General features: G+C 46.7%; 1 protein-coding gene across 1 annotated transcript; it reads left to right on the plus strand.

Annotated features, from left to right (window-relative positions):
- The first annotated feature begins 12,285 nt into the window (after positions 1-12,285).
- SKP1 (S-phase kinase associated protein 1) lies at positions 12,286-25,258 on the plus strand. Its single transcript, XM_088478227.1, has 6 exons — positions 12,286-12,524; positions 20,322-20,418; positions 21,161-21,234; positions 21,750-21,893; positions 22,486-22,626; positions 24,069-25,258. The coding sequence occupies exons 2-6, from the start codon at positions 20,322-20,324 to the stop codon at positions 24,102-24,104; spliced, it is 492 nt and encodes a 163-aa protein (XP_088334353.1). The 5' UTR covers positions 12,286-12,524; the 3' UTR covers positions 24,105-25,258.
- Positions 25,259-25,852: the final 594 nt, after the last annotated feature.

A 25,852-nucleotide genomic window follows, 5' to 3' on the forward strand; every position in this document is an offset into this window, starting at 1 on the left:
GCTTGACCGTTAAAGGGTGCTGTAACCCCCGAAAGTACACTCCAGTCCAAACCAAAAAAAAATTATTTTCTGTGTTTGTGAATTGTGTGCGCAGTAGCCGCACGTGCATCAACAAAGTAGTGCCAAGCGTGCGCCTGTGTCATAAGTAAAGGGCCGGCTGGCTTGACCGTTAAAGGGTGCTGTAACCCCCAAAGTACACTCCAGTCCAAACCAAAAAAAAATTATTTTCTGTGTTTGTGAATTGTGTGCGCAGTAGCCGCACGTGCATCAACAAAGTAGTGCCAAGAGTGCGCCTGTGTCATAAGTAAAGGGCCGGCTGGCTTGACCGTTAAAGGGTGCTGTAACCCACAAAGTACACTCCAGTCCAAACCAAAAAAAAAATTATTTTCTGTGTTTAGCCGCACGTATATATCAAATCGATATAACATAAATGGAGGACCAAACTTTCTCCGATAAAAATAAAATAGAGAAAGATCAAGAACCACTTCCTCCTAGTGCTGAAGCTGCTGCCACTAGTCATGACATAGACGATAACATGCCATCAACGTCGTCTGCCAAGGCCGATGCCCAATGTCATAGTAGAGGGCACATACAATCCCAAATGGCAAAGTTCAGGAAAATGACCTTGAAAAAGACATTTAAATCAGCTGAAGAGAAACGTAAACTTGCCAATATGCCATTTACGACACGGAGTGGCAAGGAACGGCTAAGGTCGATCCCTAGTATGTTCATGACTAGTGGTTCAGCTTCACATGACGATGGAAGCACTCCTCCCACTAAAAAAATCAAAAGAGTTAAGCTGGCAAAAGCACAGCGAAGAACTGTGCTTTCTAAGAAGATATCACAAATCCCCAAGGAGAGTCCAAGTGTGGTGGTGGTTGCGATGCCTGACCTTCCCAGCACTGGACGGGAAGAGGTGGCTCTTTCCACCATTTGCACGCCCCCTGCAAGTGCTGAAAGGAGCACCCACAGTCCACTTGCTGATATGCAAATTGAAGATGTCACTGTTGAAGTACAACAGGATGAGGATACTGGTGTAGCTGGCGCTGAGGAGGAAGTTGGCGAGGAGGATTCTGATGGTGATGTGGTTTGTTTAAATCAGGCTCCGGGGGAGACAGTTGTTGTCCGTGGGATGAAAAAGCCCATCACGGTCATGCCTGGGCAGAAGACCAAACATTCCACCTCTTTGGTCTGGCAATATTTCTATCCAAATCCGGACAACAACTGTCTTGCCATATGTACCATATGTAAAGGTGAAATAAGTAGGGGTAGGGACGTCAACCACCTAGGAACATCCTCCCTTATACGGCACCTGCAGCGCGTTCATAAAAAGTTACTGTCAAGTTCAGAAACTTTGGCTCAGACCGTAAGCAGTCCAGGGACACCTAAATCCCGTTGTCCTGTTGTATCCAAGCGCCTGCAAACCACACCGTCAACTCCCTCCTCGTCAATTTCCTCCTTAGTCAGGATCGGAAGTAGTCCTGCAGGCCATATCACTGGCATGACTGACTCTCCTATCCGGGATTCCTCCGGAGGATCCTGCATTGCTACGCCTACTGCTGCCGCTGCTGCTGTTGCTGCTGCTGCTGGGAGTCGTTCATCATCCCAGAGAGGAAGTAGGAACACCACTACTTTTACTAAACAATTGACCCTCCAACAGTCCTTAGCGAGGAGGATGAAGTACGACAGCAGTCATCCTGAAGCAAAACGTATAACTGAGGCCTTGACTGCTATGTTGGTGTTAGACGTGCGTCCGGTATCCGCCATTAGTGCAGTGGGATTTAGACAATTGATGGAGGTAGTGTGTCCCCGGTTCCAAATCCCGTCTAGATTCCACTTCACTAGGCAGGCGATACCGAGACTGTACAGAAACGTCAGAAAAAGTGTCCTCAGTGTCCTGAAAAATGCCGTTGTACACAATGTCCACTTAACCACGGACATGTGGACAAGTGGAACAGGGCAGACTAAGGACTATATGACTGTGACAGCCCACTGGGTAGATGTATCACCTTACGCAGCAACAGCAGCAGCGTCACCAGTAGCAGCATCTCAGAAACGCCAGCTCGTTACAAGGCAGGCTACGCTGTGTATCACCGGTTTCAGTAAGAGGCACACCGCCGACAACCTCTTAGAGAAACTGAGGGAAATCATCGCCCAGTGGCTTACCCCACTTAGACTCTCCTGGGGATTTGTGATATCTGACAACGCCACCAATATTGTGCGGGCATTACATCTGGGCAAATTCCAGCACGTCCCATGTTTTGCTCACACAATAAACTTGGTGGTGCAGAATTTTCTGAAAAGCGACAGGGGCGTGCAGGAGACGCTTTGGGTGGCCCGAAAAATTTCTGGCCACTTTCGCCATTCAGCGACTGCGTGCCGAAGACTGGAGCGCCAGCAAACACTCTTGAACCTGCCCCGCCATCACCTGAAGCAAGAGGTTGTGACGCGGTGGAACTCAACCCTCTATATGCTTCAGAGGATGGAGGAGCAGCAAAAGGCCATACAAGCCTATACATCCACCTATGACATAGGCAAAGGAGGGGGTATGCACCTGACTCAAGCGCAGTGGAGAATGATTTCCGTGTTGTGCAAGGTTCTTCAGCCCTTCGAACTTGCCACACGTGAAGTCAGTTCAGACACTGCCAGCTTGAGTCAGGTCATTCCCCTCATCAGGCTTTTGCAGAAGCAGCTGGAGAAAGTGAAGGAGGAGCTAAGACGGAGCGATTCCGCTCGGCATGTGGGACTTGTGGATGAAGCCCTTCATTCGCTTTGCCAGGATTCCAGGGTGGTCAATCTGTTGAAATCAGACCACTACATTTTGGCCACCGTGCTCGATCCTAGGTTTAAAGCCTATGTGGTGTCTCTCTTTCCGGCCGACACAAGCCTGCAGAGGTGCAAAGACCTGCTGGTGAACACACTGTCAGCTGAAGCGGAACGTGACACGTCAACGGCTCCTTCTTCATTTTCTCCCGCAACTGGGGCTGCCAGGAAAAAACTTAGGTATCCTAAGCAACCCGCTGGCGGTGATGCAGGGCAGGCAGGACCAAGTTTGGACATCTGGTCCGGACTGAAGGACCTGGCAACAATTTCTGACATGTCTACTGTCACTGCATATGATACTGTCACCATTGACAGAATGGTGGAGGATTACATCGGTGACAGCATCCAAGTAGGCATGTCAGACAGTCCATACCTGTACTGGCAGGAAAGAGGCAATTTGGAGGCCCCTGTACAAACTGGCTCTATTTTACCTGAGTTGCCCCCCCTCCAGTGTGTACTCCGAAAGAGTGTTTAGTGCAGCAGGGAACCTTGTCAGCGAAAGGCGCAGGAGGTTGCTTCCACAGAATGTGGAGAAGATGATGTTCATCAAAATGAATTATCAGCTCTTCCAGGGAGACCAGCCTCCAGAACGTACAGAGGGACCTGTGGTGGTGGATTCAAGTGGGGACGAGTTAATACTTTGTGAGGATGAGGATGTACACACTGAAGAGGGTGAGGAATCGGTGGATGAGGAGGATGAGGATGACATCTTGCCTCCGTAGAGCCAGTTTGTGCAGGGACACATTAATTGCCAGCTTGTTTTGTGGGGGCCCAAACGAACCAATCATTTCAGCCACAGTTGTGTGGCAGACCCTGGCGCTGAAATGATTGATTTGTTAAAGTGTGCATGTCCTGTTTATACAACATAAGGGTGGGTGGGAGGGCCCAAGGACAATTCCATCTTGCACCTCTTTTTTTCTTTGCATTATGTACAGTTTGGGGCCTAGTTTTTCTAACTGCCATCCTGTCTGCCACTGCAGTGTCACTCCTAGATGGGTCACGTGTTTGTGCCGCCCACTCGTGTCGCTTAGCATAGTCATCCAGCTACCTCGGTGCAACCTTTTGGACATAAAAACACTATTGTGAGGTGTGAGGTGTTCAGAATAGACTGGAAATGAGTGGAAATTAAGGTTATTGAGGTTAATAATAGCATAGGAGCAGAAAAACCTACAAATTCTGTGATTTTAGCTGGGATAAAGCAGTCGGGAAGCCGGCTGTCAGGCTTACGTCCGCTTGCTTCCCGACTGCATACCAAAAATATAACACTAGGCTGGCCGGTGTTCCCTATAGTTTTGTCCTACACAATTGGATTTACGTCCACCTTTGTATATTGCAATGAGTCGTTCCATTATCAAATTCTCAAGCAACCAGATGCATATCATACTGCTTTAAACTGTAGCTTCTTCAAACTTTTAATTTTCATGGTGGTTTCTTTATATCTCTGGTTGATATATCATGTTTGAGTGTGCATTAAAACTCGCTCCTAAGAAGTGGACATTTGGAAGATGTTTGCATACAGAACTGAATACTTTTTGCAGTTGTAGAGATGAGATTTAATTTATTATTATGGCTATCATTTCCTATTATAATTTATCAATGTGAATAATGCTATAAAAAGCATTCATTGACATAAGACGATATGCAGTATGGAGTTTTGATTGGGTTAAAAAAATGAAGTAAATGTTCTGTTCAAGGTATTCTATAAAAAAAAAACACAATTGGGCACTACTATGACTAATTCTGAATAAGGAGTCAATTTCCACAAGAAATAAAAATGGAACTGAGTAAACCAGTGCACATAGGGCCGTGTGGCCTAAAACAGTAGTTGATGGTAAAAGTGGATAGAGGCACAAAAAACATGTATTATATAATAAATCAAAAACCTATATTAGGGAGGGGGGGGCGCCAGAAACTTTTTTGGCAGGGGGGAGCAAAATTTATAGTTACGCAACTGATCTTTCCCCCCCATAGATTAAATTCAAAACCAGTAATGGCAGTGGGAACCTCTAGTGCAGGGGTTCCCAACCACGGTCCTCAAGGCACACGAACTGTCCAGGTTTTGAGGATAGCCATACTGGGGCACAGGTGACTTAATTATTACCGCAGTTATTTTGATTTAACCATCTGTGCTCAAGCCTGGATATCACCAAAACCAGGACTGTTAGTGTGCCTTGAGAACTGAGGTTGGGAATCACTGCACTAATGTCTATAGTCAGGGGTATATTTACTAAAGTGCAGGTTTCTAGAAGTGTAGGTGTTGCCCATAGCAACCAGTCAGATTCTTCTTCTTTATCTAACACCTTCTAGAAGATAATAGTTGGAATCTGGTTGCTATGGGCACTTCTATAAGCCCGCACATTAGTAACTATACCACTAAGAGGCCAATCTGGTCAGTGTGCAGAACAGAAGAAAATACATTAGGTATAGGTATTGTGGTGGGCAAGACCTTTTATAGTGTTAGGATGCTAATGTTTGGTATCAGAGATTAACAAAGAGATGATTCTGCCTTATATACTGTAGATGCTTAAAGATACAACTGCTGATTGTACTGCGAGCATCTCTGTACCAGGCCCATGGATCTTTGCTAAGGTTAGGAAAGCGTAATTACGGCACCATACACAGATTCATTTTAAAGCCCCCACCCCCAATGAACTTCCACTGAAATGTGAGTAGTAAATGATTTAGTATACCATCCCCTTACAACTTGCATATCTGTAATGGAAATGATCAGCACGTCTCGGCTCTTTACAATTTGGAAACAGGTTGACCATGGTCTCAAGTTCCCCCATGGAAATAGGGACGTTTATAGGGCTGCAGATATGTAATTTGTCCTAATCATGTCATTCCATAAAAGACACCAGCTCTACCATACTGTATTCTGTATTCAGTTTATACCAATAATATATTGTGTGGGGTCTGAATCATACTTGCCGACATTCAGCTCCCTTCTTCCGGGAGGGAGCTGAATGCCTGCATACAGCGAGGGGCACGGCCGGGTTATGACTCCGTTTTGGGGCGGGCCAGGGGTGTGACCACATGATTGCGTAGTTGTGGCCCCGCCCCCTCTTCACAATGCCGAAAATAGAGGCATTGTGAAGCAGGGGACGGAGCAACGATGACGTGATTCAGCGCGAATTGCGTCATCGGGCACCCCCGCTGCGGGGGTTTCTAGTACTAGTCCGGGGGGCAGGCGGCAGCCGGGAGGCTTGCCTGCCTTTCCGGCAGCACCCGATATTCGGGAGGCTCCTGACCAAATCGGGAGGGTAGGCAAGCCTGGTCTGAATATTTGCCCCCAAGATCAGTCACAGCTTGCATAAGGAAGTTATTGAAGGTCATCCTTATCAGGGCCGAAACTAGGATTTCTGTCACCCAAGGCAAGGCAGTAATTTGGTGCCCCCTCATGTTTTGATATTACTAATTGTCTTACTGCCCCCCCATCCCCCCTCTATATTTATAATAACTTTACCTGCCCATTAATAACAGCACAGAAAAACTCTCACATCACAGCCCCCTCTGCACAGCCCTACTCATCACAGCCCCTTAACACCACAGCCCCCTCAATGCAGAGCCTACTCACACCACAGCCCCCTCAATGCAGAGCCTACTCACACCACAGCCCCCTCAGTGCAGAGCCTCCTCACACCACAGCCCCCTCAATGCAGAGCCTACTCACACCACAGCCCCCTCAGTGCAGAGCCTCCTCACACCACAGCCCCCTCAGTGCACAGCCTCCTCACACCACAGCCCCTTCAGTGCAGAGCCTCCTCACACCAGAGCCCCCTCAGTGCAGAGCCTCCTCACACCACAGCCCACTCAATGCAGAGCCTACTCACAGCACAGCCCCTCTCCTCTCCTGATCAGCAACCTTACATGCCGGCTCCTGCACAGCGGGAGGACTGGTTACGACAGCAGCGGTGGATTGGCGGCGGCAGCACCATCATTAATGTAGAGCTCTAAGCTCTGCGTAACAGGCGGGCCGGTACTGGCTGCCCTCCCCAATGCCGCGGCCATCTTAACAGCTCCACGGCGCAGGGTACTATGTGGGAATGGACTGGGAGAGATTTCATGACATCTCTCCTAGTCTGAAAAGACACTGCAGGGGACGGGGGAGGGGGCAACCAAAAGGGACAGGCAGCAGCAGCAGCAGCAGCAAGCTGCTTGCAGCAATGTGTAGTGGTAGTGGTTCGCCAGGCAGAGAAGGAACCGGGCGCACCGCTACTGATAATATAGACACCAGACTGGACATCAGCTCCCCCTATATCCTGCACCCAGTGTACATGACTCATCAGCCCCACCCCTTGTTGTGGCCCTGTCCTTATTAAGACATACCTCCGAGTATGTGGTATTTGTAGCATGATAGCCTCAATTTCAACCTATCTTGCACCCAGTACTTGAAAGTGGTCCTAGAGATTTGGTGGAACTATACCCCTCCCTCCCCGCTGTCCTCTGCGCTTTACAATAAAGGGACAGCCTACGGCGTGTGATGCAAAAAAAAGGGGTGTGGCCTCAAAAGAAAGAGGAGTGGTCACACAATAGTGTCCCCAAGTCAAACTACACCACACAGTATCACAATCTTATTCACATTACACCACATAGTAGTGTCCCTTATTCATGTTATGACACACCTTAGTGCCCCTTGTACACAATGCCATTTTATGACACACCGTATTGCCCCCAGTAGTAGTACACAACAAAAATACAATTAAAAATACAAACACAATACTTGCCTTAATACTTGCCTGTGCGCTGCCGTCTGGTCCAACCGCTCCTCGGAACTATGGGAGAGACGTCATGACGTCTCTCCCATAGTGCCCGTGGGGGAAGCCGGTGCTCATTCCTGCTGCGGGAAAGGAGCCGCGCGCCCGCTGGTAACAAAATCTTAGTGGGCGCCTGACAAATGGAGCCTCCCTGTGGCTGACTGGCAGGTTAAGGTGGGCCGGATGAGGTGGAACGCAGTTCCGCCCCATTCCACTTTAACCCCTGCTTGTACCTATTTAAGATACTTATTCACAGATATACTGTGTTGCAGTTACAGCTGTGATTTCATATGCTGCGGAGGAGCGATATTTTGTAAATTAGCACTCTCCCCTAACAGTACAGAGACACCCACCGGAGCCAATGCAAACAGCACCACAACTGTGTACAACGTATGCAGGTTCTATGGTGATCAACCCTATGGTCTCGCAGCATGGGCGCTTGGACTAAGACGCTGGAACCATCTTATGTACGTAAGGGATCACAGGCTCCTGCTGCGACCCACCCCCAAAACGGCACCAACCTGCCTGAGTTTTGCCGGCCACTCCATTTCCTCCCCCAAACTGTGTCTTCTTGCCAATCACACTGTGGTTTTTGAAGGTAGGCGTTTGGGAACGCATAGGGGGCTTGGTGCAGTGATGCTTGTACAGTTCACCAATATTACCCAGTCTTGTTTTATTACTGTGTTTGTCCCCACTTGCAAAGTGCAAAGGAATATGCTGTTGCATATAAGTAACTGTTAATAAATAAAATAAAAATGTAATCTGTAAACTGTGAAAATAGCATGGTGGTTTCCAGCAAATGTTGCATAATAGACTATTACTATACTCAATGTCACTGTAGCAAGAGAATATTAAGTTAAACAGGTATTTAGCAACACCTGGCTGTAAAAATATATAGCCAAAAAGAACATACAAAGGCTATCCCCAAACCTCAACGTGCATGTCTTGCTCGTCAATGAGGTGAGATTACCATGCAATGTCAAAACCAGCCACAGACATTGAATGGCTCTGACCATTCAAACACGTAAAAGAATCACAGCGTTGCAGCCAAATCTGATAGAAAAAATTTTAATGACTGTGATTATGTGAATACATATTTATTAATAATCTTAAGGATACTGTATGTTCAACTATCCGGACACTGGCCAACCGGCCGGTCTGGGAGACTTGTCCTCTCCTGCGGGGGGTTGGTCGCGCCACACGATTTTCGGGAGGCCCTGACAGTTGGCACGTGTGTACGGGGGTGATGGGGTCGCAGCACAGGCCCCCCAGCATTAATATGCCCGTTTCTTTCTAACGTTTCTGCATGATTTTAAGGTAGAAACAGCTGAATAAATAAAATAGACCACAGTTTTGCAAGTGCGGCCTAGCCTTATTAATGGGTGACACTACACTTAATCAAAAGCAATAGAAGTTAGAAGAGTAGGGGGAGATGTATCATCGGCGACACCGCCGATGCGGTACATCCCCCCCGACTTCGCGTACATACCGCGTTTATTTACCGCGGTATGTACCAAGAATATCGCAAAGAACAGCTCTCTCGATGAGAGCTGTCCTTTGCGATGCTGCCGGGCAGAGGGACTTCCGGGTTTAACACCCAGAAGTCCTTCTGCGCATGCACAGAAGGCCGCGGGGGCTCATGGGAGGGATCCTAAGCATCGCACTAAGAAGCCACGAGCGTCGCGCTATGAAGCCCACAGGCTTCTATTGGGTAACGCCACCTGAAGGTGGCGTTACCTAGCAATGCAAAGCAGCAGAATGCGCTGCATTGTGCTGCTTAATACATATGGGTAATGTGGTTTACCGCATTTTCGCCGATGATACATCTCCCTCGTAGACCTTAACTCCAGTAACACAGAGTTAAATGTTGGCTCCTGGCACCCTCCCTGGACCCCCTAGCTGTCAGAAGTACCATGGCACCAACGTTTTAAATTATACGGCAGTCAGCAAGTAATTAAGGCCTATAATGTTGCTAGTATATTGGATCAGCTCCTTTCTCTCTTTCCAAATGGTGGGAATTGTTATTCAAAGAGGGGGTGGTGGTAGGTGCTCCAAATGTACGTGTCAGTCTCAGGGCATGCCAGTCTCCATCATTATATACAGTAGGAGCTTATGATGATTATGTAGAAGCTGTTGGAAGCAGTGCGCTCCTCTAGGTGGAGCTGTGACGGTGGTCCTTAGGAACCGACACAATTCAATCAGGAGAAGTCCGGCCACTGCTATGCACTACTGCGCATGTGTGGCGTCCCCGCATTCTTTACTCCCCAGCGTCCATGAGGACAGGAAGGACTGTAGAGGCTCCCAGCAGAATAAATATCAGTACAGCCAGCAACAATAACGCAAGTACACCACCGATACACAGAGGGACTTTAGGGCTATCATCCGCCGGTACATTCGCATGGCCGGCGGTTCAAATCCCGACAGCGGCTGCCCGGCAGGGGTGAAAATCCCGATCATCCAAGGTAAATATTTGCTAACCCTATTCTACCGCCTAACCCTAACACCCCCCCCCGCCCCCCCCCCCCAAGTGCCTAACCCTAGTCCCTGCTTCCCTGCCACCTAAACCTAAGTCCCCCGGGTGGGTGATTACCCTAACCCCCCCTTCCCCTAGCCTAACCCTAAGTCCCCCCCGGGAGCCGTGAACCTAACCATCCCCCCCCTCCCCCGCGGCTGTCCGCGCCTGGCTTACCTTCGATCTGTAAGTCAGGTGTCGGGCTCCCGGCGTAGGTCTAATGACAGGCGTCGGGATTTTGACGCCTGTCATTAGACCCCCTCCTGGGATTACGTCCGTCGGCCTCCCGACTGCTTCCCGTTCATACACACCGAACAACCATCATGTCATATGGCAGCGGGTCTCGCTGGCCAGGGGTCGTGGTGCAGCCCCATCCTGGCGGCCCCTGCTGCCAGTGAACACACAGTCATCTGACCGCCCGTACACACAACACGTTGTGCAGAGATATCTGCAGATGATGGTTGTTCAAATACACTGAACAACCATCACTGACATCTGGCTGGGGGTCCCATTGGCTGGGGGTCGCTTTGTGGCTTCATCCTGGTGGCCTGTGCGGCAAGTGTAAGGGCGGTCGACTGACCACCCATACACACAACACGATGTGCAGATCATACTCGCCGACATTCAACTCCCTCCTTTTGGGAGGGAGCTGAATGTCTGCTTACAGCGGGGGGCGTGATGAAGCATTGGGTGCATGGCAAGGGGCGTGACCGCTTGATCGTGGCCCCGCCTCCTTCACATTGCCGAAAATAACGGAATTGTGAAGCATGGGGCGGGGCCACAATTCAACATGAATCATGTCACCTGCGGGGGGGCTTCTAGCTTACTGTGGAAGGGGGGGGGTCGGGAGGCTTGCCTGCCTTTCCGGGGGGCCGGGTGCGGCACCCGATATTTGGGAGGCTCCCAGCCAAAATGGGAGGGTAGGCAAGCCTGGTGTAGATATATCTGCCATCGCCTGTGCTGCACAGCCGACGCGATATGTCTGTACACACTGCCCGACGCACACACGATATATCAGCTGTTCAACTGAACAGCCGATATATCGGTCAGTGTGTGCACCCAACATAATTGCTACCAGCGCCAACACCTGCATTACACACACAGTGCCATTGGCCAATTAAAGTGTAACTAGGTTTAACTTCACATCTGAAGGACTGCTGCACCAAGCACAACCCGCTACACATATTTGTGACAGTATACGCTGCGATTACTATCTGCTGTCGCTTTAATAGAAGCATCCAGCTGACAGCATTGGGGGCAGTTCTGATTTACCAGGAAACAGTTTGCCATACCACAAACATTTGTTTGGTTACTATGGGCAACTTAACTCTTTAGAAGTTGGATACATCTCCCCTTAATTACAAGTCCCATTAAGCTCCCCATGCATGCTAGGGCTCGTTATGCAACCAACAGCTATTGCCTCCCCCTGCTATAAATACCGTAATGAATAATATAAATAATAATTATTATTGTTATCATTATTAGGGGTCTATCCAATTATGCGCGATGCAAACGTGGATGCAAGTCATCGCGACAACGGCCGAGCTTGACGGCAGCCTGAATTTGCTCAAAACAGTTTGCAGGCTGCGTACAAAATTGAGCGAATTTAGCCTAAAAGAGGGCAGCGAGATGCTGTGCCGTTGGCAGCGTTTCAACGCTGTGGTAACAGCAAAACGCATCCCATTCGCACCCCATGTGGCCAAATGGATTGACCCCTTTTAATTATCATTATTATATCAATACAATAATATAATAATGAAAATACAATAATAATAATAATATAATGATAATACAATAATAATAATAATGATAAAGAAAAACATTATTTTATTCATATAATTGTCCATATTGATTTATATCTGATTTCCATCACCACGTAACACAACATATCTATCCACCAACATGACATATGACCCCTTTCCCTCCTATAATTGCTGCTAGGCGGGGACGCCTCTGCTGCCATGCCTACCAACCGTCACCCAGCCCTATTGGACAACGTAGAGTGACATCAGTCTGTCCTGCTACCTGATTGGCCCAGGCTCCCGCGACGTTAGACGCCGTCTCTACTGTCTCCACCTGACGACTAAAACTGACGGAGCCAGTTTTGCATCACGGCCAGTCGGGGCCTCTGCCGTGCACCTCCAGCCTCCTGTGCGGCGGCCATTTTCTAGAAGGCCCTAAACAATTTGTTTCCTTACGTAACTTTGTCTTCAGAAAGATGTCCGCTTTTTGACGACAGTTTTGTAAGCTACTTCTCTGCCTTTAGTGTTCCGTGCTCTGCATGTTGCGTTAAATCCCCCCGCCTGTACTGAGTGACGCAGAGGCTGAGCCCCGGGAGGTGGAGTGTGAGTGTGCAGTGGCGGCCGGTTGGCAGGCAGCAGAGCTGAGGCCGCGTTTCCTGTGTCTGTGGACGTTATATTCTATTAGTGAGGGTGAGTGTCCTGCCATGAGCCTGATGCCTGCTCCCTTTATAGCTGTGGCAGAGGCCCCCATGCGGCCGAGTGCCGGGCTCCCGCTCAGGGGCACTTGCTGCCGCGGAGGTTCGGGCCTCCTGTCACCCAGGCCCCTGTCATGCTGTCCCTGCCTTATTACTCTGTGTCACTGACCAGCACTCCTGTGGGTGATAGTGTGATGCTTAGTGTAAGTGTCCTGTGCCATGGAGATGGGGAAAACCATTGTGTCTGAGTTATCACTTAAGGATAATGCACTTTGCAGTATTTTGATTAGTCCCTAAGCTATAAATTATTATCGTTTATTTATATGGTGCCACAAGTGTTCCGCAGCGCCTTACATAGTACATGAACAAATAAGTAACCAGTGACTTACAATACAAAGCAGGGCATGGACATGTATAATAAACATTGCCATATTAGTGCCCTTTATGCCCACATAAGCAGCCGGGTGTTGGTTGCCCTAGTGGGGAGTAAGAGACAAATGATATTACAGTAGGGAGAAGCACAAGAGGGTAGAGGGCCCTGCTCGAAAGAGCTTACATTCTTTAAATCCCTTACTTAGACTCTTAAGATATGTTACATATATGTAACCACGTGTGTGTATATATATATATATATATATATATATATATATATATATAATATTTTTTTTTCTCATATCTCTCTATCACATGGGACTGGCACTCTGATCAAGTTAAACAGTTTTACCGGGTACCCCCACAGCATAGCGTAGACAGAGTTCCAAGAGGTGCAGCACTCATGGACAGCACTTGCAGACACTGGTAGTGAAATATTAATGTTTCAGTTTATGTAACATATATGTAAACACACGTGTTTGTGTGTGTATATATATGGTATGTGACCAGATTGTTTAAATAGAAATCACAGGGGCTCTGCATTTGCCATAATAACTAACAATAATAATAATCAGTGGAGTTTTGATTCATGAATTGATCAATGTATCTAAGCTTGCAGCCCCCTGTCAAGGGACCCCACTTTAATTCATGAACCAAAACCCCACTGTTTGTTGTTATGGAGAGCTCAGAGCCCCTGTGATTTGTATATGTATACACCCACTTCTGTAGAAAGACCAGCACTCCTTGAAAGCATATACCATCTGCCTGGGCCCCCTCCTGCTATGTGAATCAGTCAAATCTGCTCCACAGCCATATATAACAGAAGGTGGCACCCCATGGACTTTCAATAAGTAATAAAGAATGTATTCAATGTTTGTCATACTTGATGACCTTTATCCCTGAAAATCATCAACTATGACTGATGAATTGGAGTAACTCTTGACTGTTGGGGTCTTACTACTTGTAAGTCTGTGGTGGTGCTGCCTTCTATTATAATTTGTCTATAGTAAGCTTAAAGTAACTGACTGCATGTTCAGTCTGACTAGACATGTTGTTCCTTTTGCCCACTTTACCAGGCATGTTGGGTTGTTTCCAGGAAATCTAGAGAATCCTGTTATCCAACACTGATTTATTAGCAAATGTATAATATATAGCGCATACATATGTTACAGAGAATGTTTGTCTTTTGCGTCTGTACCTGCCTCAGTGGTGAAATAGGTCAGATTGTTGTACCTGTGTTTATGGTCCTGTCCGGTTGGCCTATAGTACTGGTAAGTGACTTGCTAGATTAGGAGCGCCTCGTGCGGTCCCCAACTTTTTACAAAAGTGTCCCCACTTATTCTCTAAATTCATTAAAAAAGCAGCATTAAATAAAGAGTAAAAGTACATCTAAAACGCGAGTACTCACTGGAGCGATGTCTGGCTGATTTGCCGTTTTGTAACGACAAATCTACATCACTAGGTGTATATGGGTGATCGTGTGCTCCGGTGGTTGCTGGCGCTGGTCACTAAGTAAAATAAAAGTGCGGTAGTTGGTGTCTTTGGACAACCCTACTACCAGCTTTCACACCTATGTTCAGTAGATCAGTCATTTGCTGAAGAAAAACAAAAAATCCATATAAAAGGATGGGCTGCTGCTGCTGTTGGCATTTCTTGTGTCACAGGGAAAGATTGGGAGAACTGTTAGATGGATAGGCCATTTATAGGGGGACGACTCACTTGCCCGCGGTGTTAGTTCTGGGTTTGATGTCCATAATGCGTCCTTTTCCCCACGCATTAAACTTGCGGGCAGAGCACGTAAATCCATAGATTCCGCATTAAGTGCTAATATATGGCTATCCCTGCACGTTAATACCCAGAGGATGCACTTAAGACTTTTTCCTCACAGGAGCTGTAATGAAAATTTTGCAATAAGTGCACCCTCTGGGGCTCAACACACAGCGATGCAGCAGTCCATTGAATAGCTTAGGGCTGACAATTAGCCGTGGGGTTTGCCTAATTGAATCTGCCCTATAGTATAGTAAATGGTGGGATTTTGTCCTGTAAACTGTTTAAAACATTGTAAACAGTATACTCAACTGATAGTGAGTCATGGGTAGCTCCTTTTGATAAGACTGACAGTCCTAGCAGTTTTGCAATGTCATTCTCTTGCTTTAGTAAGAGTGTACTGTTATTTGTTGAGCAATGCTATAGCACCGGGTAACCGGTTTATACACTTTATTCAGCCATTGTTGATGCTGCAGATCTCGCATTGTACCAGAAAATAGTCTTTCACCACTTTAAATACAGTTCGGTAATCCCTCATCCCTCTCAGATCCCTTATTTATCTGGACATTTTCACAATTGTCAGGGATCTAATTCCTACACTCTTTGTATGCTGTAGATTTATTGATTGTATGCCTCAGTTTAATTGTTCATATTAAAAAAAACAGCACAATTATTGGCATATTTTAGATACTTTTTACAATTCTCTGGTATATGTGATGGTGAGCTAGGCCAATATCATGCTATGCTCAACTCTTCCATTACCACTATTTATGGTCCACCTGGTCCTGACTTCCAATGCCTCGATAACGTCTCTGCCTGGCTCCCCACTAGTCTCTCATCTGACCTCCTTTCCCTCATCTTGGAGGACTCTAACATCCCGGCCATTGATCCCTCTAACCTTGCTGCCTCCAAAGTTCTCTCCCTCTCTCAATGTACCTTATTCCCCCCTCACATCATTGGTTACTCCCTTGACCTGGTCTTCTCTCATGTGTACCGTAACTGACTTCACCAACTCCCCCCTTCTGACTACCTCTTTCTCTCCATTAAGTTACTTATATACACCCCCCTCTACCTTTCTCCCCTGAGACCACTTTTATGAAGACAGACCATGACCCCACCAGTTTTACCTTCTCTTCCCCCATCACTAAGCTCCCTCTGACTCACAATTGCCTTTGACTCTGCTGCCCTGACTGTTCTCATTAGTCCCCTCCTCAACCCTGGCACTCTTTCCTGGCACCTTTTTCCAAAAGTGTTGTCACTCTAAGTTCCTATTTAGCAAATTGCCCTCACTTGCTGACTCTCTTTCCATTTCAGGTTCATTCTCTCATCCTATAACTCCGCTCTTTCTCTTGCTAAAAAGTCCTATTTCTCTTTCATCTACTAGGGGACACTGGAGGTTGCTTACGCTGGTATATAGAGGCGTGGATAGCTGGAGCTGGCACTTTAAATAATTTAGAAGTGTGAAGCTCCTCCCCCTCTATGCCCCACCAGTCCTCAGTTTAGAAAATGTGCCCTTTGGAGCTGGTCACAATCGGCTATGCTCCAGCAATACATTTATTTTTTATTTAGATTTATTTATTTTTTTTACATCTTTTACACTTGATGGGTACCCTTCGCCACCTCTCTAAAGGTGGGGGCCCGGTACCCCGCGCCCTGACTGTTAGAAGCAGGAAGGAGTGCACAGTGCTTAAACTAAAAGCACTGACAGCTCCTTATCGCCACAGCACATCTCTATCAAGGAAAGAAGAGTGCTGACTGCAGAGAGAGCACTCCGGGGAACGCAGTATGTGGCTGCGTGTTCCCCACAGCTCCCCTCACCCCCCCCCCCCTGGCTACCCATCGTGCACTCCCCTACTGCCCAGGTACTTAGCGCTACAGTGCTGATAACTATTCAGCGCCCGCTAGTGACCGCGCGTTAGCGGCTGCAGCATAGCGCGGCTCACACGTGTTGCCTGCCCGCCGGGATCTTCACTGCGGCAGCGGGGCTCTGTATGCCGGCAGTGTTACATGTGGGAGACAGCAAACACTGTCGCTGCTCCCACACGCACTTTCCGCGGCCACTCTCTCCCCCCCACCCCCTCCCGAGAGCTTTGCTGCGGGAGCAGGGGGCACTGTGAAAGTGTTGGCTCTTCCGTTTAATGGAGCCAGCAGCCATTTTTGAGCCCTGGAGACTTGAAGCAGAGGGTGGAGCCTATATAGCGCGGGCTCTCTCTAAGGCATGGCAGAGATCTGTGCAGGTAATGTGCAGCTGTCATGGGTCCTGCTTCCACTACAGGATCCTGTGCAAAGGACTGTAGGTGATTTACAAGTTTGCAGTGTAGAGACAGAAGGCTGGATTCCACTGCTGCCATCTCTGTGCTGCAGGACATTTACATCACCTGACTACAACCCTGGTAAAGAGGCTGTAAGTAACTGGGGTGTAAGTGCAGGGGAATCTGATCTGTGGGAAGGGGGTACCACCTCCTCTGTGTCCCAAACCAGCCTTCTTTGTCATTTCTGTGTCTTTTCTGTTTAAGCTGGGTGACTGTGTGTACCATGTCCAGCAGAACCAAGGCTTCTCAAAAGCTGTTTGTCTGTTCCAAGTGTAACAACAAACAGACCAAGCCGCATGCTACTGGGTCCATGTTATGTGATGCTTGTATAACAATGGATCCTCATATGGCTATTACTGACTCATTGGCTCCTCCATGGGCCGCTGACATGGTAGGAGTTATGTCAGACTTAACGTCAGTGTTAGCTGAGGCTCAGCCTCCCTGGGTGGCTGGGGTTAACCAAACACCCTGGTACAGGTTATGGGTACAGTGGTGTCTGCACCCTCCACTTCCTATCAACGATGACACGAGAGCGTACTCTAACGACTGCTCTCCAGTCAGAAGAGTCGGAAGAAGAATTAATCGCCACGGAGGATACCGAAGAGGGGGGCGGTACCCCTCAAGAGTTAGAGTCCGCCTCTGCCGGGGTGGAATCTCTGATTTTGCCAGTCAGAAGTGTACTTAATTTACCTGAGGATATGTTTCCTGCATCCCAGGAGTGTGAATTATTTCGCGAACAACCTAAGAGCTCGTCTGTTTTTCCGTTTTCACAGCAGTTCCAAATTCCATGTCTGTTTCCGTCAAGCCATCCTTTTGTATCATCCATGATGGAGTAGTTGGAAACACCTCCTCCTGTAGATGCGTCTGTCTCCCGTCTCTCTAAGAAAACAGCACAGCACTTCCAGTGCCGGGAATTACAGCGTTAAAGGACCCTTCGAATAGTAAGTGGGAGACAACACTAAGAAGCAGCGGGGGGCTCAATTAGACCTGCCCTTGTTACCGCCTCGGTTAACAAGGCTGTGGTTTGTTGGGCTGACCAGTTGATAACAGGACTCGGGTATTGCCAGATATCTGCGTATGCTATTTTGGGCTGTAGACCTCTATGGTTGCGCGCTTGGCATTCGGACGCAGAGTCCAAGCATGCGGTGGAGGGTTTACCATTTACTGGTGACATGCTTTTTAGCCCGGAATTGGATATCCCAGGCCTCGTGGGGTAAGTCTTCTTTCCTCCCATCTACTGCTCCGGCTCCCAGAAGAGCTTACACCTTCGTTTCATGGTAGAGCCAGAGGTGCTCCCACGCAAGCTAGAGGCGTCAGAGGTAGAGGTCGCCCACACACTGTTGCAGGTGCCTTAACCAGCTGAAAAACAGGTGGCATGACGGTCTTCCTCCCCACCTGGGGTCTCCTGCGGTGGGAGTCTGCTTGCAGAAATTTCAAACCATAGATTCGCAGACTAATTTCCCTGGGGTACTGAATAGACTTCAGAGTCTCCCATCCACCTCGGTTCTTCACTACCTACAGACAAGGCCAGGGTTCTACAAGAGGCTATTCAGTCTCTAAGTGTCATCTGGGCTAGTTCCGGAGCATCAACTAGGTATGGGGTTTTTACTCTAACCTGTTTGTGGTGCACAAACCGGTTGGTTCGGTCAGACCCATTTTAAACCTCAAGTCCTTAAACCTGTGTCTGAGGATGTATCGTTCCAGAAATGGATTTTTCGTCCTGACTGGATTGGATTATGGCTTTCGCCTTGGAAATTTAAAGGTGCAGATCTTTTGCACTTTCCATTTTCTTTCAACGCGAATTGGCCCTGAGGTGCAGACAGTTCTTCAGGGGGTCTTGCGTGTGCAGCCTCCTTTTGTACCTCCGGTAACTCCTTGGGATTTGAACTTAGTGCTTCTGTTTCTTCAGTCGCCCTTGTTCGAACCTTTGGAAGCGGTTGATCTTAAGTACTTGTCCTGGGAGACGGTCATCCTTCTGGCTCTAGCTTCGGCTCGTAGAGTTCCGGACTTGGGTTCTCTGTCTTATAAGCCACCTTACCTTGTGTTTCATGCTGATAGGGCGGAACTCTGGACGGTAGCTGCCTTCCTTCCCAGGGTTGTGTCAGTTTCCATATCAACCAGCCTATTGTGGTTCCGTCGTTGGTAGAGGACTCTGGTGATTCTTCTACCTTGGGGGTGGTTAGTGCTCTCCACATTTATGTTGCCAGGACAGCGTCCCTCCGTAAGTCAGTCGCTTTTTGTCCTATGATGCTGTTCGGAGGTGTTGGGCAACTCTAAGCAGACGTTGGCACGTTGGATAGGCTGACTATTCATCAGGCTTATGTTAGTGCTGGACATCGGCCTCCTTCGTCCTTTTCGGCTCATTCCACATGTTCTGTGGGTGCGTCGTGGGCGGCCGGTAGGGGAGCCTCCACGTCACAATTGTGCAGTGCGGCCACTTGGTCTTCTGTTCACACGTTTGAAAATCTTTTTTTCAGATTTCACACGTTTGCTGCTTCAGCATCATGTTTGGCTGTCTTGTTATACAGGATCTGCAGAGCGCTCCCACCCGTGGGGAAAACTTTGGGACGTCCCCAGCGTAAGCAACCTCCAGTGTCCCCTAGTGGATGAAAGAGAAAATGGGATTTTGGTACCTACGGATAAATCCTTTTCTCTGATTCCACAGGGGACACTGGACGCCCACCTCTGCGCTCTTAGCCTGCCCGTTCGGTCTGTTCCGTATGTTTTATGTTTTCATTATTGTGTGTTCTTCTCTCCCTTTTACTCCGCTTGTTCTCCATCTCCTCTCGGTCTTCATTTTGTAAACTGAGGGCTGGTGGGGCATAGAGGGGGAGGAGCTTCACACTTCTAAATTATTTAAAGTGCCAGCTCCAGCTATCCACGCCTCTATACCCCAACGTAAGCAACCTCCAGTGTCCCCTGTGGAATCAGAGAAAAGGATTTACCGGTAGGTACCAAAATCCCATTTTCTAGGTCCTCAATTCTTCCCATGCTGGACTCTGCACCCACTTCACCTCCAAAATATGTCCATTTGCCAATCTAATGTATTCATACCAGCACTTCATCTCCTGTTTAAAGCCTTTATACTGTTCTAAGAATTTTTAGGAAAATTCCTTTTGAATTGATCTACCTGCTCTCACTGAGCTATAAGATGAAGTTTTGATATCATTTTTTTTTTTTTTTTTTTTAAATGGCTAATTTTAATTCTTATTTGGCAAAATCTTTTGCCGCAGCTGATCGAGAACCCACCATATACTGTTTTTTTTTGTTTGGATTTTTTTGGGTTGAAGCATGTGAAATAAGCAATGGCAGTTCTTAGTGTCTTGATATTTGCTTTGCAGATGCCTTCAATAAAGCTACAGAGTTCCGATGGTGAGATTTTTGAAGTCGATGTTGAAATTGCAAAACAGTCTGTGACCATCAAAACCATGTTGGAGGGTGAGTACATAAGCATCGCTACATCTTCTCGTGGTAACCTATTTATGGCCGTTATTTCTCGCTATTGGCATGGGTCACCTTTTGTCTCTTGCAGGTTATTTATTCTTTCAGTTTGATCTTATTTATATTTGATTTTTTTTTTTTTTTTTGGTTTAACTTAAAATGGACTTATTTTTATGCAGGAAAGGGCCTGTTTGATATAAATGCTATACAGCCTGAATTTATTACAGATCAATAGTATTGGCCATTGGTAGGCAACGTTTCTCTGGGTGGGTGCCAGACGTTCAACATTACAAGCCAAATAAAGTATCCAGAGTGCCGCCTCGGTCATATACAAAAGTAACAGCTAATATAAATGCCAGGGGCTTCCCTGTCCGTCCATTTCTGAAGCCAGTTTGCCCAGGTTAGGGTGATGATCTGTAGTCTGGAGATGGAGACGTTTCGGATCTTTGTAGTATTGTTGTGCGACTATAAGTAGGACTAGCTGTGGCAGGGTGCACTCCGCCAGGTATGCAGACCACACTTAGGTTCTCTGGTTTGTAGAGTGTCTAGTGGGCTAAAAGGGTCTCCTCTGTGAGGGAAGGAGATGGAGAATGAGGAGAGGGGCTGACCGTGGCGGCTACTACTGAAAACATCCTGGAGTTCTAGCTTGTGGAGCTAATGCTAAAGGCTACCTACCCATGATGTACATCAAGTTAAATGTCTGACTTGTATCTAAGCGTACACATGTTTTTGTATTTAGATTTGGGCATGGATGATGAGGGAGACGATGACCCGGTGCCACTTCCAAATGTCAATGCAGCTATTCTGAAAAAGGTATTTGTACATTGTTTCTGTGTATTTAATGTTCAAATGCAGATGTACAGGATATTGTATACTGGGACCAAGAAATGGCCGCCTCCATCTCATGTAGGTTACAGAGAAGCTGCCAGCAGGTTTTATCTTTCTTACGTGGTAGCTCTCTTCCTCTGTGCCAGTGTTCATCCAGGAGAGGGCACATAAAATAGCACATGCCCTATGCCTATTGCGGACCTGGTCAGGCTATTCCATACGGTCTCTGGGACAGGCTTCCTCCCTATCTCTAGGCTCTCATCAGTTTGCTTTGTGTGACTTTTTATACTGATTGGGCCAACGATGGGCATGTAGGTTGTGCCCACTCATACTATTGCAGTTGCAACACCCCTGGCTGGCTGCACTGGTCACTTAAGATATTAGATATCAATATTAAATGCTTTGTGTCCTTCTTTTTTTTTTTTTTAATTTTCTTTTAAATGAAGTTACAAATAGATCAGAAAAGAACGGTGCATACTGAAACTGATGTTGTTTTCAAGGTGATCCAGTGGTGTACTCATCACAAAGACGATCCCCCTCCTCCCGAGGATGATGAGAATAAGGAGAAGAGGACAGATGATATCCCGGTGTGGGACCAAGAGTTTCTTAAAGTGGACCAGGGAACTCTGTTTGAACTTATATTGGTGAGTTACATGTCTTAGTGCAGGGAGTTTATAACTCCATCCTCGTCTAGTACTCCCAACAGGTCATTCTTTCAGGATTTGTTTTTTAACCACTTAACTGTCAATTATTTCAAAAACTACATAGAATATTGTAAAAAATGTTTTATTTAAATCAATAATAAATTAAAGGGCATTTAAATATGCCTAAGGGTGCCTGGAAACACCCCCAGTGTCCATAGGTGCCCAATGGTAATAAACTTCACATGTCAATAGATTTACCCCACCCCACACACAGTGGCAATTTACTATTTTGTGGCATTCTGAAATGCAGAACTGACTTTCATTTAAAATGGAGCATGAGCACGCAGTTGCTTGGGATGCGACCGCGCAAGCCCATCTGACTTTGGCGTTCCCTCCTGGCTGCGCTGGCGTTCCAATGCAGTTGTGCCAAATAAATGGTTAAGCTGGGTCCACACATGATAAATGTTTTATATAAACACAATAAAAGGACACCGGTGATCTATAGATCTTGCAATGCTAAGCAAAAACTGTACTACGCAAATGTTTGTCGCAGCTTTTGCATGAAATGACGCCTCCTTATTCAAATCTGCAGGCTGCTAACTATTTGGATATCAAAGGATTACTTGATGTAACCTGCAAGACCGTGGCAAACATGATTAAAGGCAAAACGCCTGAAGAAATTCGGAAGACCTTCAATATAAAAAATGACTTTACTGAAGAGGAAGAGGCACAGGTAAGGCACATGCTTGTAATATCGTTTCTGGTCACGCACCCAGCTAATCTACAAGATAACTCTGCACAACCCATTCATACTATAGAGCAGAGGAGGGGCACTAAGCAGCCCTTGGGTTGCTGTAGAACTACACATGGCAGCATGCCCTGCCAATGTCTTGCTCTGCTACAAATGTTGCAGGATATGCTGGAATGTGTAGCTCAACAGCAGCAGAAGGGGTGCTTATTGCCCCCCCCTGCCATAGAGTTATGTGTACAGATGTGGAAGTATATATGTAGCCATAAATAAAATCCACTAAATAACCTGTCTTGTGTCCTAGCATTGCTTACAGTTCAGCACGAAGACTTAAGCTTGCCATATACCTAATGATTATATATCCAACTAGTAGGCTGCTTGAATAATATGGTAATATATGGGAGCAAATGACCATCGTCCATTTGCTCCCAAGCACTGGAAAACGGACAAACTGTGGTTCAGGCAAATTGGTTAATTCAACGGATTTACCTGGTTTGTGTGAACAACTGTTTATCATCCTTTTTCTGACATTTAGGAGCAAATGGACGATTATCATTTGCTCCCATATGTTACCAGAGTTTCGTTCCAAGCAGCCAACTTGCTGGATGGTTGGCAATCTAATCTTTGGCTGTATGGCCAGCTTAAAGTAGTAGCATTGGGTTTGCCACCTTGTTACACTTTTTTTTTTTTTTTTTTTACTGAACTGGATCTAGTATGTAACAGAGTAGCACTCCAGCTGCTGTGGAACTATAGATCCCCAAAAACCGACAAATCTCAGGTGCACAACTCCAAATTATTGATAATATATAAATGCAGTAATATTTTGCAATCAATAGAGGTTTTTAGCATAATCTTGGCCAAGGTTATGGGCCTACCCACCATATCCAGGTGACCTCTGTAGGGTAGGTTCCTAATATACTAGGATTCAAATCCAGAGCGCAGGGCACCCCCAAACTGGCCCAGCTAAGTCGCCCCAGGGCACCGCCATAGTAAGAACAGTGCAGTGTAAAAGAAAGTTAGGAGCTGCTCTTAACTATCTCTTTTACACTGCACTTTTCTTACTATGGCGGTGCCCTGGGGCGACTCAGCTGGGCCAGTTTGGGGGTGCCCTGCGCTCTAGATTTGAACTATACATCCCATCAAGCCCTGCTGCAGTTTTGTAGTTGGGGCATGCTAACTGTGGTAGAGCATGCTGGGATGTGTAGTTCCAAAGCGGCTGGAGTGCCTCTAGTTACCTACCCCCTGGGTCAAACCATGTTATTGCTGTGAGCAGTAGTACGTTATGTTCAGTGTTTGCAATGGCGAGTCTCATGACCAAATTACGGGTACTCTTTTTAAGACTTTGCTGAATAGTAAACGTGGAGATGTGAATTGTCTTCCTAAACTCCAATTTAGAACATTAACCTTTAGTCTGTCTTGTGTCCTAGGTACGCAAAGAGAATCAGTGGTGTGAAGAGAAGTGAGGCACGGTGCCTCTTATCACTAGAACACTGTAAGAATTGTTCCAAATAGTTGCACTGCTCTGTTTATAATAGACAATTCAGCAGCTTATATTAGCAGCAGGGCGTTTTTGCTGCATGTTGTGTCCTATATATATATTTTTTTTTTTTTTTTTTCGAGTAATGATTCAGCTGCCCCCTGTTTTACCATTGTAACCCTGTGTGACTTTTACTATAAAACTATAATAAATCTGTGACCTGTGTGCTTTTGAAGACAGAAGATTAGCATCCAAGTTGTCTCTTCCTAATGTTGTCAACGAACCGGTCTCCTTTACTATGTGAACTGTGTAGAAATGCCGCGTTTGCTAGCACGATGCAGGTGAACACGTAACCTCTGCCAGGGACATATCTCTCCCCAGCACGATGTCATAGAGCAGAAAGCAAAACCGACACCTATTCAGAACAAAGGTCTGGTTCAGACGTGTGGGTGCGGCTCCCTATTAGACAGCCAGCTTCTGACTTTACAAGGAGGTTACATCAATGGTGCCGATTGATCTTCAGTTTAAATGCTATAGTTTACTGCATCATCTAAGAGATGCCGTTTAATCTTTTGAACCAGTGTCTCTTTTAACACATACGATGTAAATTTTTTATTTATTTTACTATGTTCCTAATGCTTTTACAGAGGGGGAAATGAATTGGACTAGTGTGGCTTTATATACACAAGGCAAAGAGCTAAGAACATAACATAACTTTTTTTTTTTTACAGATGTAACAATCTGTTTTTCCTATGCTGGTATCTCCTTTTTATGTTTGCTGCCTAGATTCCATACACTAGTGACAGTAAGGTATTACATTTCATCAACTAAATTACTGTACATGTAAAATGTAGCTAATTGCCAGAGCTTTAGGGCCGGCATAAGAGAAAATGGCGTTCGTTCTAGATGGCGGTTCTCTTGGAGGATTTCATCCTGTTTAATTTCCGCTGGTCGCATGCAGAGACTCTGGCCCGACTGCTGCATTCACACGAACTGTTGTGTTCACCTGTCACACATAAAAGCGTTGTTCCCTCTCTAGCTTCTATAACCGCCTCCCTTCATGGTGTTGTGTTCATTTATAGTTTTTGATCTGTATGGAAGAGCAGGTTTTAACTTTCCTAATAAACTGACTTTAAAGGACTTTGCTTCCAAACGTCTGCTGTATTAGCAACTGCAATTATACGTACCTAAAAAAAAATGGTCTTCCTGTTTCCAGTACTGCGTGATGGACTCTCAGAAGCCCCCTTTCAGTGACTCAGTCACATAATCCTCATGCTACAAGTATACAGGCAGCGTCTCATGAAATCCAGGATGCATTTGTCAGGCTTCTGCTCCATGGGAGTGATTGAATTGTTTTCACCCAGTGGCTGGTAGTGCCCCATTAGGGAGTGAACAGCTGCCGGCATCGGCATTTCTGCTAATCTCTTCCTGAGGAGGTGAGCAGATATGTGCGATAAGTTCTGGGGTTGGGCGTACTAACCTGGACCTAAGACTGGTTTAGCTGTTTTACGCCGCTAAACCCTGTCTAATTGGCTGCGAAGAGCGCAATAATTGGTGCCCAAAACAGTTGAATTGCAACATTGGGTGCCCATTAGTTACCACAGCGTAAAAAACAGTTGAATCGCCCCCGCGTATAAAGATGACAGGGAGTGAAAGCTACATTTTACCTGTCATTACGTTGGAAAGTGTGGAGTGTCCTTTGACTATAATGTGCCATCATTCAGGTTTTTGTTT

Source organism: Taudactylus pleione, unplaced genomic scaffold, assembly GCF_031769625.1.
Source record: "Taudactylus pleione unplaced genomic scaffold, aTauple2 ptg000212l, whole genome shotgun sequence".
In the NCBI taxonomy this organism is placed as follows: Eukaryota; Metazoa; Chordata; class Amphibia; order Anura; family Myobatrachidae; genus Taudactylus; species Taudactylus pleione.